General features: G+C 35.4%; 1 protein-coding gene across 2 annotated transcripts in view; it reads left to right on the top strand.

Annotated features, from left to right (window-relative positions):
• The window catches only part of PXDN (peroxidasin), a 90,437-nt gene extending 85,748 nt beyond the window's left edge, over positions 1 to 4,689 (top strand). For both annotated transcript variants that reach the window (XM_040598315.1, XM_040598314.1), the window contains 2 exons: positions 1,026 to 1,139; positions 1,771 to 4,689. In XM_040598315.1, the coding sequence (XP_040454249.1) occupies positions 1,026 to 1,139; positions 1,771 to 1,893 (237 nt within the window). In that variant the 3' untranslated portion in view covers positions 1,894 to 4,689. The remainder of the gene's footprint in view (positions 1 to 1,025; positions 1,140 to 1,770) is intronic.
• The last annotated feature ends 12,296 nt before the right edge of the window (positions 4,690 to 16,985 follow it).

Here is a 16,985-nt window from a genome sequence, read left to right as displayed (position 1 = left end):
TGTTCCAACCCAGGGGATTGGAACAGGATGATCTCTAAGGTCCCTTCCAACCCAAACCATTCTATGATTCTCTACTAAACATGGAATGAGTCTTTCTTTAAAAATTTGTTCGTAGAGTTAATACAATCTTTTTTTCCTATCTGAAATGTATAGAATCTCTGTAAAACTGATTCAAATGTAGACTTCATAAAATAAGCCAGACTACCATTGTAATCATAGTTCAGATCTAGATCACTTTGAGAAGACTTTTACAACATGGCATACACAAACACTTTATTCAGAATAACTGCCATAGTGGAATTCAGTTTTAAAGATGTATACCTTAGAGGACAGACAAATCCAAAGTGGGCTAAAATGTTTGTCTAGAATAATTAAGTTCCTTCAGAGCAGCTTTTCCATGTAATTTATAGATACAAGTCATGCATTTATTTGCATAGTAACCCAATTCCATCTTTGATGGTATTATTTAATGGTTGTACTCATTAATGCTCCCATCTTGACAGTGGAAATGCTATGTTAAGACTTAATTACGTTTCAGTCAGTTCTTCTGTTTTTTCTGGATGTAAAAAAGACAGAGGGATTGTTAAAAATGATGCCTTTCTAATTACCGTTTCCAAGAAGCTTATAATCAGCAAAATAACTAGTCATATAACCCCTTTTTTCATCATTAATGAAAAAATAGTAAAAAATCCAAGCAAACATTTTAAATTTTTATTGTTTTTTCCATTTCATTTTTGAAAGTTTAGATTTGCCTTTCCGTGTGTCACACATAGTTTATTTCTCTTTGTATGCTCTAATTGTATATTCCAAAGTTAAGAAAGATATATTTTCTGTTAGTTTTCTTTTGAAAGGCTGTTTCCATACATATTACCTGTTTCCAATATTTTAGCATTATGAAAACTGTGGAGTGAGAAGAAAAACCCAGACAAGTATTTGTCATGGATTATGCAGCATAAAAGACTGAATACCTTGCACAAATAAAACCCTTTCTTTGATTGAGTTATTAACTTTTTTAATGTTTTCAGATAAAAAACCTTGAATCTCGCCTCAGTAAAACTGATTGCACTGATGAAAAGGGTAAATCATATTCCAGCAATGAAACCTGGAAAAGGGACCCTTGTACTGTATGTGAATGCAAAGTAAGTATGTGGAAATCCATTTTGAGATAGTAATTATATTAGATTCTGCTTCTAAAACAGTAGTTCCAGTTTTGTGCATGCTAATTTCTGGGTAATCATTACTAATTGTTCTTTTTATGGGTGTTCAGTTATTTGGTGCAAAAAAAATCATTATGTTCAGCTATCCCTGCCCTTGACACTGGTTTTCAGTCCAGCCTTTATATATTTTTTTTAACTTTCCATTTTCATTGATCTATAGTTGTGCTGGCAAACTTAACTGCAAAGTGAGAGACTTCTTGAAAAGGTCTACTAAAATACATAAAAAAATCAATACAAGCTCATCTTAGTGTTAGATTTTAATTTTTTTTTATCATGGTGAAATTTAAAAAAGATAAAAGAAAAATGTCAGTAATTGGTATCCTAGAGTTCCATGCCTGAACATTAGGTGAAATGGTATACTGCTCCATAAAAGATGGTATAATACAAAGAGCTTTCTCAGTATGAAATAAACTGCGTGGAGTTAATCATAATAGCCAAGATCTTAGAGAGGACGAATAACAACGTGTTCTTCACTGATATGAAAAATGTGTTTCTTGTTTGGAACATGTAGTTAAGTCTGTTATGGTTTTGTTACTTTTTTTTCCTGACACAGGTTGGTCAGATAACTTGTTTTGTAGAATCATGCCCACCAGCTGACTGCGAAGCGCCTGTGAAGGTTAAAGGAGATTGCTGTCCAGTCTGCTTAAAACAAAATATTATTAAAAAGAAGCCATAAGTCTGCTTTTTAAGAATTTAGGGTGCATACTCCTCAAATAATTTCAATGCCTGCTGATGGCAAAAACAGGTAACTACAGTCTTAACAACAGCAAGAAACCAAGATTTACAATATTCTAATGGTGCTGTAACAGTATAACGTAATGTATTTTCTGCCCGTGAAGGTAATCACAATGCAAAAATTAATGAAAGGGAAATTAGCAAACAGGTCAATGTTAATTGTGTATTAAACTTCTCAGGTTAGACAAACTCAAACTGGTGCTACTTTTAAAAGAACACTGTCAGGTAGTTTTAGGTACCCAAAATGACTGGGTTTAAGACTTACTTTAAAATGGACACTTCATTTCCTGTCTTTAATTAGCGACACTGAAAGTTTACTATCCCTTTTCAGTACCAGTCTGACTTGATATATAGCTCTTTGTTATTACATAGTAAATGCAGGGAAAAGGAAAACACAAGGTCACTGTGCCCAGAGCAATGCTGTGGAGGGCCAGTTTCTGCGAACACCTATGCATGGAAATTCTGGTGAATCACACTATCGTTTCTGCATCTGAACCAGCAAGGAAATAAAGAAAACTACACGACACCTTTCAACACCCATTCAAGGAGCAAAATTTATTAAGATTTTCAAAGCAAAACCCCTAGAATTAGTAAGTAAATACAGAGAAATGTAATTGGAAGGTACATTCAGTTGCTTTGTGTAAATTACAGATATAATTGACAGTGTTCCTCATTCTAGAAAATCATAGATGACAAAGTAGCATTTGATCTTAAAGTGAGCGTAATCACTTTTGTCAAAACATATGTAATTGCTTGGCAACTTTTTTTTCCTCATTTATTTTAAATCATTGTAACATGATCATCCAGTTCAGTTTTAAAGCATGCTTCTCTTGATCTCATATCAGCTCACGAGTTTGTGTGGCCCTGTTTTGAAAATGTGAAAAGATGTCACATGCCATTTTGTATGCAAAGATTCCTACTGATTCATTGTGCATGTTGTCAATAGAAATAGGTTCCTGGTTATTTTGTGGCACTGTTTGTTGACAAAAAGAACAATCAAAATCAAGCATCATGAGTAATTGTGGATTGACTACTTTTTCTGACAAGGTATTTGAATTTTTTTTTTTTTTCAGTTTCATCTAATGCATATATATTTTTACCTCAATATTTTTATCATTCAAGTTAAAAATTGTCTGCCAATGGACTTTATTTCCCATTTAATAAATGTTTAACGTTATAGAGTATATGTCTACACTAGCATTTCAAAGTTTTGTACTTTTTAGAATACAAAGTGCATATTTTTGACCAGGAAATATATATTATATTCAGTGAAGGACAACTATTATACCTCATTTTACAGCTTTTTTGTGTTTATTCAGAATTGATTCTCTCCTTGAATACTTAATATGTTAGAATTCATGGCTCTGTCCTTAAGTCCTAAGTCAGGACTAACTAGAACCAGAGCTCTTTAGTGGTGTAGTTCACAGAGTTCTGAGTTTATTGTTTAAATTTAGGGAACGGAGGTTTCAGTATCAAATAAATCTGCACAAAATTAAACATTGTCATCTTAAAAATTTTGCATTATGAAAACAGACGGAATACTTAATTATTGCATGGTAGATCAGATACCTGTCTAATAACTAACCTAGCACAGCAATATGAGTTCCGCTATATTATTTTGGCACATAACTTCTCTGATTACTAACATTAATAATTTCTAATTTGATAAACTGATACCATGAAACATTCAACCTTTGGTGTATCTTTAAAGCTTACTACAGAAACTCTTTTCATCTATGGTAGGAGCAATACGTACATGTGAATGGTGTGTTAAAGGTGTGTGGTAGAGGTACACATGGAACTACAATTTATATTTTAAAGAATATTTTAATTGATTTTATATACAATGTTTTGAATTATGTAATTTTCTATGTTAATACTTTTAGAAATTGTGTGTGGCGAGCATGTTTATCATACAGTTCCTAGAGGTTGTCATTCCTGTATTTCTTTGATACGCTGGTATTTTGTTGACTTTTGCTGAGAGTCCAAACCACATGTCTCGTCCTGTAATTCCAACTCAGATGGAACTCCCATTGACCTATAGCAGGAATTCCTCAAAGAGGGAGGATTGCATAGCTAACTCAAATATAATTTAACTGTCTAAACAGTTAAATAAGGCAGTAACACATCCAGCTGGTTATTACTTGCATTCTTTTATTCCAATTGTATATTAAATAAACTTTCTCAAGATTTCCACTTATACGAGAAGAGAGTTTCCATTTATACATTATAAAATAGTACCTTATATCTGATTGTTCCTTTTCTGCAGCCTCCAGAGTAAAGTGGGAGGTTTTCTGTGCTGTTCACTGTTTATTCATATGGTATATAAAATGGGCTTATGAGTCTGGATATGCTTAAGTAAGTGTAATACCGAGTTATTTTCCACCATCCATCTGATTATAAACCATGCAGGAAAAACAGGTCTTTATCCACAGTTTAAAATGTAGTCAGTCATGGGTTGTACTAATTCGCTTTCTTGCAGTGTCTGCAGAATCAACATTGATTTTAACATTTCTGAAACAGTGGCCAATGGCTAGATGACTATTTCCTCGGCATCCACTGTAAGAATATTACTGTATAATGTTGCAAATTTTACATATTTATTTTCCTTTTTAATGTTACCTAAACCAAAGTCTTTGTTGTTTTTATTTTAATCAGTAAATTTACCAAAGAACTGTTTGCACTGTATAATGAATGCTTTTCAGTTAAAATAAAGTGGGCCACATTTCCAAGTAAATTCCAAGTGTATTATTCTCAGTACATGTGTTGTTTAGATTGTTTGCAGAAGATTTCAGTGTGTAGGCTTTTATCAAAGATCCATATTGCTTATTTTATGCAGGATTTTCATGATCGAGACTCCATTGCTGAGAACTAAGCTGTGAGCTGATAATGAAACATACAGATTCAGTAGGTTCTTTAATATTATGGCACATAAATTAAAGCATCTATTCACTGTTCTAGGTGATGTGAAAAAAATACACGCAGACTCAGAAAGGATATTTAAACATACACTTTTTTTCCTAGCACAAATGTGTATTTGAAAACTCTTAGTGCTGAACATTTTTTTCCCCACTTTTAATGGGAATGTCATAATAGTTACATACAGCCTGTTCTTACACAGTGTCTTCAAATAGATCCAGTTGTGACTTGCCTTGCAATGCACTTGATTCTACATTCATTCTTTACATCATGTCACAAATGAATATCCAGGTTCACACAATCTCAGCTCAAAATGAGTCTTCTGTGCAAGAGATCTTCTTGTTTACCTTATCTTGTTTCTCAATCACAGAATATGAATTACTGCTGAACACATAATGAGTTACTCTCATTCCTTGGTGAGGTGTTAGGTTCTCTGGGGCCCTGGGTCAGTTCTTTTGTTAGATCCACCCGAGATTCATCTGTTTCTTCATGACTTCATAAAATAAAGCATTCTGTGGTACAGTATCATTGCAATTAATATAATTCTAAGTTCCCTTACAGTGAAATGGGAGAAGTTTAAGACTGACTCAAAGAAACAGACTTAAGAATCGTCTTCAGGTTGCAGTTACCTGTGCTTCACTATGCTTTGATTTTGAGTATTGCGTAAGGCAAATCTAGAAAAGCAGAACTGCAATAGGTTCATTTATGTGTTTTCCATCAGGCTGGTAAAATACCCTGTTGCTTTTCCAAAATGTTGAGTACTATTCAGTCACTATCCTATGAAAATTTTAGGGCAGTCAGATTATTTTTTTTCTCCAAAGTCAGATAAAAATAATTTGGCAAAGTACTGGTATACATTTTTCTAGTAACTTGGATGGATAATGCATGCTTTTTAACAGACATAGACAGTTCCTAAATTCTTAAGCCTAATCTAGTAGTGCTCAAATATTTACATTTCAACAACTTTTTCTTTTGTTGGTGGGGTTTTTTGTTGTTGTTACCAGGGGACTAAACCAGCAGAAACTTGAAGAGAAGGTTTTGTTTCAGTAAATAAGTGTGTTAGTCCAGACAAGACAACAGCCAGGGTTCAACACAGTTAACTGCCAAGAAGTTTGCTGATAGTTATTAAAAAAAACCCCAAAACCTACAAAGTCTAGACACTAAGAATAAAACTCTTGGACTGATACCGTTATATTTTGAGAGAGGTTCAGTTATATTTGAAACAAACCAACTAATTTTATTTTGTTCCTTTTGGCTGATTACAGCTAAGAATCATTTGGCCACAGGATGATTGAAGTTGTCTCTTTGTAACAAATGGCCTCTCATACTCAGTAACTTTGTTTTGTAAAATAGTATTTTGCTGCCATAATGTATGTCATTATATGATCTAAAATATTTTTCCTTATATTTTTCTGTTTAATCTCCTACTAGTTCCATGGTGGTTTTTTTTCCTATAGTATTTACCAAATCAGTAATGTTTGCAGTGAGATTTTTGGACATGTTGGGAATGTTCCATGGCTTTAAGTTTGGAAAATAGAATGAGGTATCAAAAGCTGGTGTATTTGACTAATTTTCTCAAAACTTCTGCATTATTCTGTTGTCATATTGTTGAAATAGATAAAAAGTTTTGCATATACAGGGCAATACAATTATAAAATTACCAGTAGAAAGAAAAACTGTTTACTCTCCTCTCATAGTCTTTTTTATCTGCAATAGGGGGGGGTCAGTGAAGTACATTTCAGAATTCATTACACTTTTTCACAATGTACAAGAAAAAAATGAGATCAATATGTGACAAAAACCTTGCTAGAGTATGTCAACAAAAAATGCCAGTATGAGAATATGAACATTTTTCATTCGTGCTAAAAGTTGGTCAGGCTCCCAGTGGAATGAAACATTATTCTTATTAAAACTAATGGGAACCAATGAACTGCTAAATATGTAATAAATTACTAGATACTGGTACTGTCCTAACCAGCTTTGCAATACGATGTACATAATCAGGAGATTGTACTGACTCATGAAAAAGCAGCATTGTCTGCTAATAGCAATATCAGACTGTTATTTTGCAATTATCCTGACTGCTTAGTTTCATGCACTAGTTCCTTTTCTTTCCTTTTTTCACACTTAGCCTGCTGTGACATGGCAAGGAAATGGCTGCACGTCCAACATGCTTTTCCTTTTCTTTTCTGCCCAGCATATTTGCTGTCCACCCAGCGGTGTTATGAATGGTCCTTTCACTGCGCTTTAGCATTCCAGCCTGGTAACAGAGCAGAGTACAGATCAGATATGTCTAAGTTACAGGAAGATCTGGCCACCTGTCTTTAGCTGAGAAGTTATGAATTGAATTATCTCTGTTTAGAAACAGAACAGCAATTCCTGTGATAAAGGAATAAACCTAATTGTTGCATTCAGTAGAGATGTTTGTGTCTGTCTGATGCCTCCCTCAGTGATAAAACTTTACATTCCCACAAGTCACATGCTTTAAAAATGTTGCTGTGTTGCCAAAATAAATCTCATTACCTACTTACATCTTTATGAGATGTTGTCTGTTGTTAACTTGGCTTGCAGCCATTTCAAGGATCGGTGCATTAAAGTGTTTCATGTCTCTTTTCATAGAGATTAACTTGAAAAAAGTACCCAGAGGGAAAAAAAGTAATCAGGAATTATCCTGAGAAAGGAAAAGAAACTATTGCTTTGTTTTGGTGGGGAGAAAAAAAGAAAGATTTGATCAAGTACTCAATTTTTTTTCAGGCAGAATGCAACAGTTTATCAGGAATATAGGAACTGACTGAATATACCAAAGCAAGGCATATATGTGACTGCAATGGAGTCCCCAGGCCCTGGGAATAGATTTAATCATTTTTTGGACTAGCTACTAGATTGGTGGTAAGGTCGGCTTTTAGTTCCTACCTCCACTCTGAGGCTTTCTTTCACTGAAGACCACCTATCCTTCTGTCATCCTCCATGCTTTCACAGCTAAGACTTCAGTACGAATTCAAGACTGCTCGCCAAAAAGTTTATTGGGGCAAATTGTCAACCTGACTCCTCAGGATGGCAGGCCCTAGCTGGTGAACAAGGATTTGAGGCCTGAATGGGATGCTTTGCAGGAGGGTTCAGAGTCAGCCACTTAGAAACATTAGCCAAAGGGCAATACTGGGGTTCCTGTCCTTTTCCAGTGCTTAGGTGCCGGATTTGGCTCACTCTTACTGCAGAAACCCGCTACCTTGCTACATGTGGAGGCAAGCGTGACAGCTTTCATGCAGAGAGAACAATCCCAATTGCTGAAGCAATTTTAATCAAGGGGTTTCTCTCCCTGTGGGTGAAACTGAGTTATTTTGCAACCTACATTTTTATTAAAACCTGAAATTCTGTCACAGAAAAGGAAGTGGTCGTTGTTTTTTTCAATAGGCTTTCCAGAAAGGGCCTTCTTGAATGTGGTGCAGCAGACTGGAGACATAGGAACTGAATAAATATTTTCTTTTAGCTGAACTAGCTTGGCATGGTTGCATACAGCCTTATTTGTTGCCAGGCTATTCTCTTATATTGAAAGTATTTAAAGATTGCCATGAGATTACTTGGATTTTTTTAAATATCAACAATCAATTCAGGCTATAACAAACCGTAGGTACCTTGAGGTCAGAAAGTGACAACTTGTTTCTGGTGCAGGCAAATGCTAATGTGGACTTTAAAACCTTCATCTTATGTTCTTTCTTTTCTGTAGTGGACTGCTATTGTTACCCCAAATCTTACATCACAAGCAGCTAACATTTTCTATTTGAACTGCAGATGTTTTCAGAAAACATGTCACCTTATTTTTTTAAGATCAAGGGGTTTGGACGTTAGGAATGATAAAAAGAGGCGTAGCTCCTACCTGTTGCTTTAGATTAATAGACTAGAGAAGGCTAGAGAAGTCACTGCTGTCTTGTCTAGCATCTGCACAGCATGTTAAACTCAATTCATCCAGTTTTTCTTCCATTAAGATACTGTCTTGTGTTTTAATAGTGTCGTAAAAAGACATGCAGTCTTGATGCAAAATTGTAAAATGTTACTTTTGCTTCACCATAATGTAAATTGTAATAGTGTATTACTTTTCTCCTAAAGAATTTCAGCCTACAATATTTTATGTGTGTATGTGCAGGTATTCCCCTAATGTACTGCTCATCTTGACCCTTAGTTTCACTTTTATTTGCAAAATAGATCATGCTTCTTACTTTTTTTTTTAACTACAAGATTTTATGGGTGTACATTCACAGTTTAAGAAGACTGTAATTCACTAAATCACACCAAGAATTCAAATTCAGCCAGATCCTAGAGCTGCTTTTAGCTATGTAATAGCCTCCAGTTTTGTTGCTAGGAGTCACATTCTTTATTCCCCCATGCGTGATTTTGCATATAACTGTGTTACACTAATTGGATAAACTCAGTCTCTAGAAAGCAATCCAGATTTATATGTAATTATTTTAGTTTTCATTAGAGAAAGTAATTTACTTAAGGTTTCAAATTATTTAGTATGATATAGATGTTCCAATGCAGCTACAGGTGAATCCCTCTTTTATGCTCCTTGCAGCAAAAATCAGCCAAGTATGACTGACCACACTGAGAAAGCGAGCAAGTATAGGAAAAATAAAGGCTGAGCTGCTGCTTCCTTTCTGTGGTAAGAAGTTCACAAAAGGAGAAAGGCTGGTAGCAGTCACTGTTAGTTTTTCCCTACCTGCTGCTGTTTGCTTTACTCTTGATCCATTGTTTAAAAGTCTGAAAGCTTCGAGGAGAGGCTTTGATAGGAAAGTCAGGATTTACACTGTAGTAACATGCTGTGTAGATTGTATGTTCTTAGCGCTAATCTTGCCTCTCTCTTTCAGGCCACAAGATAGTCTGTATTGCAGCCTGTAGTTCTGTCTTCAATTTAAATTAAATTAAAACAAGAATAGCCCACACTTACGAAAGAGCAGAAAAATATGGTTGGGGAAAATGTTTATATTAGAAGTTTAAAGAGTTTGGGCTACAGTAGGCTATAGCTGTGGTCAGGAATTTTGCATATTTTAGTGCTGGATTTGCACCACTGGAAAATAAAATGTCTTGTTGGCCTACGGAACAGCCATGGTTTGCAGATGTGAGAACTTCCCAGTGCCAGTGAACTTCACCACAGCTCTGGAAAATTATTCAGACACAGATGAAGACCTAGGTTCATTCAAGCCTTGGTGTCTCTGTTGAGACTAACACTGCAAGTAAGTACCGGTCTTGGTGGGTTTTGTGATAATTACTGGTTTTCAGGTGGGTAGAAAGGAGAATCATTGTTTTGTGCAGAATTACTGATAGTAGTTTTGCTTTTCCACTAGGAACACCACAAACCATCTTACCTGTCTTCTGGAAGCATTCAGATTAGCAGTAGTATATAGCTATGGCCACCTTAAGCCCCATAATATATATTATTTAAAATATTGGGGTATTTATGCACAGAAAAGTTGTGTGCATGTTATTTTTTTAATTGCTACTTCTAAATGGTAAAAATAAAGGGGATATTTAAAATACAAAAAGAAAATGCAAATACCACAACATTGACTCATTTATTTTGTAAACCAAACATTGAGCAGTTGACTACTTATTACTAGAATACAAACTAAAGTGTTCATCCCAGACTTTGAAGAAGATTGTGTAGTTCTACAGATTCTTACAAAGCAAACAAGATAGTAGTACTAAGTCTGGTCTGAAGAAAGCTGATGGCAACGACTGTATCAGCTTATTTCAGCTGTTTTAAGATCATGTTTAATTTTTCTATGGGGTTATGAAAAAATTAAGCACTTACAATTTAAGATTTTAATAAGGTATGATCTTGGAAAGTGTAATAGAAACTGCTTCCCTAAACGGGCCATTATTTTTCTGGTTTGCATTCCTATCTTTAGCCAGCCAGGTGACTTTTTTTTTTTTTTTTTCATTCTGAAATCACATAAAAGCCTGTTAACAGGAGATAAAAGACAGGGCTGGAATCTTGTCTTTGTTAAACCAACTTCTTAATGTCATTGACACTGCTTGGTCAGTCCCGGGAGCGACCTTTGTTGGGCCAGGATTTCACCACAAATAATCTAATAATATTCCTGTAGTTCTGGATTTTGTGTGTTAAGAGGGAGAAGGAATATAGTGTCTAAGATGCAACATCAGATCAGTTTCAATAATATCAGTCTACTACAGGTCGGTACAGCACTGAACAATGGATTAGGACGAAATCCTGTCCTCTGTAACCTCCCAGACCCTGCCCTCACTCTTGCTTGTTTACATGTGCCCAGGGGAGCAGAACTGAATAAACAGAGAAGTCACAGTTGCAGTTCTTGAAAACAAAAGTATCCCAAGACACATTTATAACCAATTTATTTACAAATCTTTCCTAATTAGATTGCTAGGGAGAGTATGTGACTATAGTTTAAGGACAGGATTTCACTAAAGGAATTCCTTTTACAGGAAACAGACAACTTTATAATAAAGGCCTTGGTGACATCCTAGAAAATATTTTCAATTTTTTTTCTAGATCATTTTTATTATACAAGGTCCACCCCTGTAAGTACCTAGCTACAAATGAAATTGAAATCTGTGTAAAAATTAACTTATGTGGTTTTGGCCAGTTTTCAGGAAATCATTGACTCTTTAGAGAATATCCATAATTCTCCCAGCAGATAGAGTGAATTCTCCTAGGCAGTTTGCCAGATTGTCAGGATGATGGCTGCTATCTCAAATCTCAGTTAGCACATTGTGGTCTTCAGTGAAGATTCCCAAAGCTTGTTACATCGGTCTTGGCACACAAGGACACCAAGGAAGCATGCACAGGATCATGACTTATATGAACACGTTTCTCTCTCAGGCCCTGAATAAAATATCTGGCAACAGGCAGAGATTTTTGTCTTGTAAACTTGAGAGCCAATTAGTTAAAATACCTCTATGGAATATGTGAATTTCCAGCTGTAGGCAGCAAGGAAACTTCCACTGAACATGGTTTTCCTTTATTACACATACTTCCTTTTAATTATGAAATATTTTATATTATTTTGAGTTAATCTTCTGTGACTATAGTGATTACAGTTACTTATTTCTTTTTATGCCTATCTAGTGATGTCCATAGTCAGCATGCCTCTCTCTTGCATGACACTGATGACACTGCACTTCAAAAAAGGATCCAAAATTCTGTCCAAAATATTCTGTCACAGGGGATGAATCTAAGAGAAAAACAACATTTATAGTACCGCAGGGACTGGTTTCATAAGGGAGGTTAAAGAACTTGTAAAAGCGCTAACCAACTATCATGAAGTGACCACATAAGACAACAATTCACAGCTATTTTGAAGGAAATATTTGAAAAATGGAAGGAAGGGATTGTTTGAGGTGGTTTAAATAGAATGCCATTTGGGAGGAGAAAAAGGGTTACTGAGCAACCCTATTCAGTTCCTCAAAGCATGGAATAATCTCTGAAGTAAACTGAAGAGATTCATCTGTGCACTTCATGTAAAATTTCTGCAAAATTAAGTGCAGGATGCACAAAAATCAATAAATAATAAATCTCTCATTTGCAAGAGTTGCAGCATATCTAAACACATTATAGCTGCTTTTATTTTTATGCTGATTTAATCAACAGTATCTAGAGTTCTGTGTTCTGTGTGAAAGGAGTACCATGTGTAAGAACCATCTGCGGTATTTGAAATGGGTTTCTTTTAGGCGATAAGTTGCTATTACTGTGTTACTGAATTGTATACTCCTTTGTTAATGATATTAACATGACAGTATTATCCTTATTAGGAGTCTTGTTCCCAGTACCTGATATGAACTTTAGTACTTTTTACATATTGATTCATATTTTAGTTACTTTTCAGTAACTGGCTTTTCTGTTCTCTATCACAATTCTGTTTCCCTGACCTGAAGACAGCAACTACCTGTGTACTAAGAAGTGGAAATGTGCTGTTTGGGAGTACTCTACAGTCTGTACACAACATCCTGTATTTAATGTGTTTTATATAAATGATGTAGCTTTTTTTTTTTAGATAGTAAATGTCAGCTGTAGAATTAATTGCCCAAACTAGAATAAGAGAGAAAATGGTTTTCAACTCTTCCAGTCAAGCTGTGAGTTAGCCCGAGCAGTTAAATGGAATTTAAAAGGAGGTTTTGCTGTTAAATACATCAAAATGGATTGTGTTTTGAATGACTCATTTAAAAAGGTTTGGCTGCAACATGTTTGTAGAGCTTGTTTATCAGAAGTGCTCTAAAGAAACCATCTGGACTGCTAGATGGTTAGAAAGGAGAGCTGCTGGCCCTCCTGTTTCCAGAGCTGCTGGATTCTACATTGATGCTATTTAACATCTTGATCCAAAAAATATTCTGGACCAAGCCAGAATGAGGGAAAAACATTTCTTAACCATTGTCTGCTAAATCTTTAACAGTTAATTGAAGGCAGGATGGCCTTGAAGATAAGAAACAGCATGGTTTTATTCTTGGATTAGCTTTTGGTGTGCTTGGGCAATTAATTTAATCTCTAATGCAGGCTTCTCTAAAGTCTTTTAAAATCTTCTGAAGCTCACTGCTGGTTTGTTGTGTCTCAGATCAAGCTCTTTGTTGTTCCTTCTTCTGTGTTACTTCCTTTTCCTGTTTGTTTTTTATTTTTACTATATTTGCCTTTATTTTGAAAAGGAATTGGTTGACCAAGGGAAGACAAATCTACCATTTACAGCACCTCCATGAACTTTTAACCAGAAAGGGAAGCTGAGCCTTAGATGATCTGATTATCACAGAAGCGTTCCAGGTCTGAGAGGAGCCAATAATGGCATTGTAGTGCCCATCATTTCCTACCACCTGCTCTGCAGGGGAGAAAAAGGGGTTAGAAGTGACTTTCTGTGTTTTTTCTTCCTTCCTTTCATGTACGTGGAATTAAGCGTGTGAACAATTAGTAATAATGAGAGCATACTTATATTTAATTCCTGACAGATAGCCTATACCCTTAAAAATAAATCCTCATATCACTTGAACCTCCAATCGCCCACCTGAACTTAAACAAACTGAAGGAAAAATATTGGTTTATATAGTTTGAAAGCAATCATATAACATTCCAGAATTTCACTGAACCCCAGTGAACTTAGAATCACCATCAGACAAGACATACACAAACATGTTGGCACTGTTGGCAGATAGAATAAAGTTTTCATCAGTTTAATTTTCTGAGATGCTGGAGGAGTCTTCAAGCCCATCTCTCATCAGAACATCTACTTTTTTCGGACAATCTTAGGCCCAAATTCATCTGGAAAACATTAAGTTTACAGCCTGTTGTCACCTCTTCCTGTGTTACATTTTCCCAGGTAGACATGGGATCAGGTGAGACATGCTTCCATTTTTTCAACACACTAGAGCTTCCACAGCCATGCAGTGTCCAGTCTTCCTCAGCAGGGAGTTTATTTATTCCAGGTTGTGCATTGGAGGTGTCTTGATAAAATTGTAGAGAAACACCCTTTCACAAATGCACCTGATGGAGGGTGAGAGACAGGCTTACTAATTCATTCTGCTGCTGAATTCAAATTCTTCTGACTGAAGATTCCTATATCTTTATGGGCATGAATTACATTTTCATTCCCTTCTTCTAAAATGAGTTAACTCCAATTCCATTTAAGAGGTTCAGTTAAAGATTTCCCTATAAAAAGTTGCGCAGAGGTAAAATTAAGCAAAGCATTTCCTAGCTATGCTGTTACTCTCTGCCAGTCTTCAACTTCCTTACCTCATTTTCCTGAGTATTTTTACAAAAAGATTCATATGATGATCACCAGTGATCTTGTTACGCTAGTGGCAAATTTTCTGAACAGCTGTTAACTGCTTGATGTAAAATCAAAAGTAAATTTGTATTAAGATATATTCCTAGCAGGAAGAATAACCTTCTAGTCATCTAGATGCTGTTGCTAGAAAATACTGTGTACAATAATAGACACAGAATCAATATAGTATTTTTCAGATAAGTGGAAATCTGTCTGAAGATGGCTGCTTTATGAGAAATATCACTAAAATCGTGGTCAGAGAAAGACATGAGATAAAACCCCCTTGGCATGAAAAATGAAATACCATGTAGGTTTTCCTTTATTTACAACTTTAGTCCTCCACAGTTTGCTTTTTCCCTGTTTCCATAAAATAACCCAAGTTTTTTTTCTATTTTTCAGGGATGTTTACGCGGTCCACAGGAAAGAGTTGTGTTAGTACTGGGTAAGAGCAATTCTGTGAGAAGGACAACTATTCATGATTAACAACTCTTGTGTCTGTATTTTTACTATTTATTTTTTAAAATTGTCAGCATTACTATTTTATTACAGTTCAGCAAAAATATTAATGTTGTTTTTACTATGATATAAAAAATAGCATCAAAAATCTTAATGACATCACTTTCGGCATCTCAGAAATTTGTTGTTAGATAGGAGTTAAGCACTGCCCTCTTGTTCTTTTAGAATTTACTTTAGATTTGGATTTTGATCACAAAGATCATGGTTCCAGTAGCCTCATGCCAGAACTGAAGTGTCTTTCTATTAACACCACAGATTGTCTTGGTCAGGCTGTTCTCAGAGGCCAAGAAAGAAAAGTCTACAGTTGCAGGACACCAGGTTAAGGTGTGGGGTTTTGTGTTGTTTTTTATTTATGTTGGGGTTTGGTTCTTGGTTTTTTTTTTCTGCTTAGGTGATGTCTAACAATATTCAAGAGTCTAGGAGTGACATTCCAGTCCTGCTTAGTGGGCTTTTCACCTTTGAGTACCCTATGGTGGAATAAGCATGGTGGTGTTAAATACATGAGAGAGAAGCAGTCCAAATTTTAACCTTTTTTGAAGACTCCTTGAATTGTCACTGTGCTGGTCTACATTTCTAATGAAGAAACACATCGTATGACTGGCTTTCCACAGTTCTCATTTCTGTGTTACAGAACAGCACTTTATAAGACATGCTCAAATGAAAACCAGCGTTAGCGTCCTAATTTGAATTAGCTGCGCAATATTTCCCACTGGCCTTCCTAAAGTGCAGCATCAGCAATTTTTTTTTCTTTTATAATACTGCTGTGGTTTTCCAAAAATATAAAGCCCTTACAGAAATAATGGTTTACTTTATTATTGACACAGGATAATAATTTCTGTAGATAAGTATTGAAAACATCAGTGGGACCATTCAAAAGAGATGTGTGTCCCTAACTCCCACTGAGGACAGGATGTCTTTGAAAACGAACAGACCTCTGCATGTAGAAAGCTGGTCTAAATCTGTGATTTCAGAAGAGGAACATGAGGAAGAGGGTTGTCAGAAAAAATGGATGTATTATTTTGAGCATCTAATTTGGATATTTGCATGCAAGTTACACTGCTATCACAAGATTTCCTGCTTTTTCAAATGTAGAAACTTTTCAGGTTTGGATTACTGCATTAGCTGCTAAATGTAAAAATCATGCTGTTACTTGATGTTATGTGGTAATATGAACATCCACTATCCAGTATTCCTCTTTGCAGAACTCTATAATGTCACTTGACATTGAACTCTGAGTAGTGCTTGCAAACACTAGATGCTGCAATACAAACAGTATCTTTACAGATTAAAGGTAATAGTGATGTTTCCTTTCCTGTGAGCTATCAGGCAAATGGGAGTAAACAAATGTCAGACTGATTCACTTATAACTGTAGAAATCTTGAACCTAGGTTGGCTTTGCAATCTGTCAAAGAAAAGCTGAATGCTGCTGATGCTAGTATATCAACCATACATAACAGGTATATAACATACATACCATACAGGGTACGCTCTACCCAATCATCCAGATCGTTAATGGCATTAGAAAGGATCCATCTGTGCTCCATCTATGTTCATTTGTGCCCAAAGTGATTGCTTAGGGGGTATTGTGACTTTTTGGCCTGTGGGTAAATAAGAAGTCTAACTTGCAAGTGTGAAAGTTCTAGGTACCTACAGAAGTCAGCACACCAGCTGGCTAATAATTTGAAAACATTCAAAAGTAACTCTTAAAATGGAAGAACTTCCTTAAATAATTTTTTATCTTTAATAAATAACATAGTAAATAGCATAAAAAAACCCCACCATATCTTAACGTACTCAGGTCCTGCAAAAACATCTGAAAACT

This window comes from Falco naumanni, chromosome 6 (genome assembly GCF_017639655.2).
Source record: "Falco naumanni isolate bFalNau1 chromosome 6, bFalNau1.pat, whole genome shotgun sequence".
In the NCBI taxonomy this organism is placed as follows: Eukaryota; Metazoa; Chordata; class Aves; order Falconiformes; family Falconidae; genus Falco; species Falco naumanni.
This window is presented reverse-complemented; position numbering and strand designations above follow the sequence as displayed.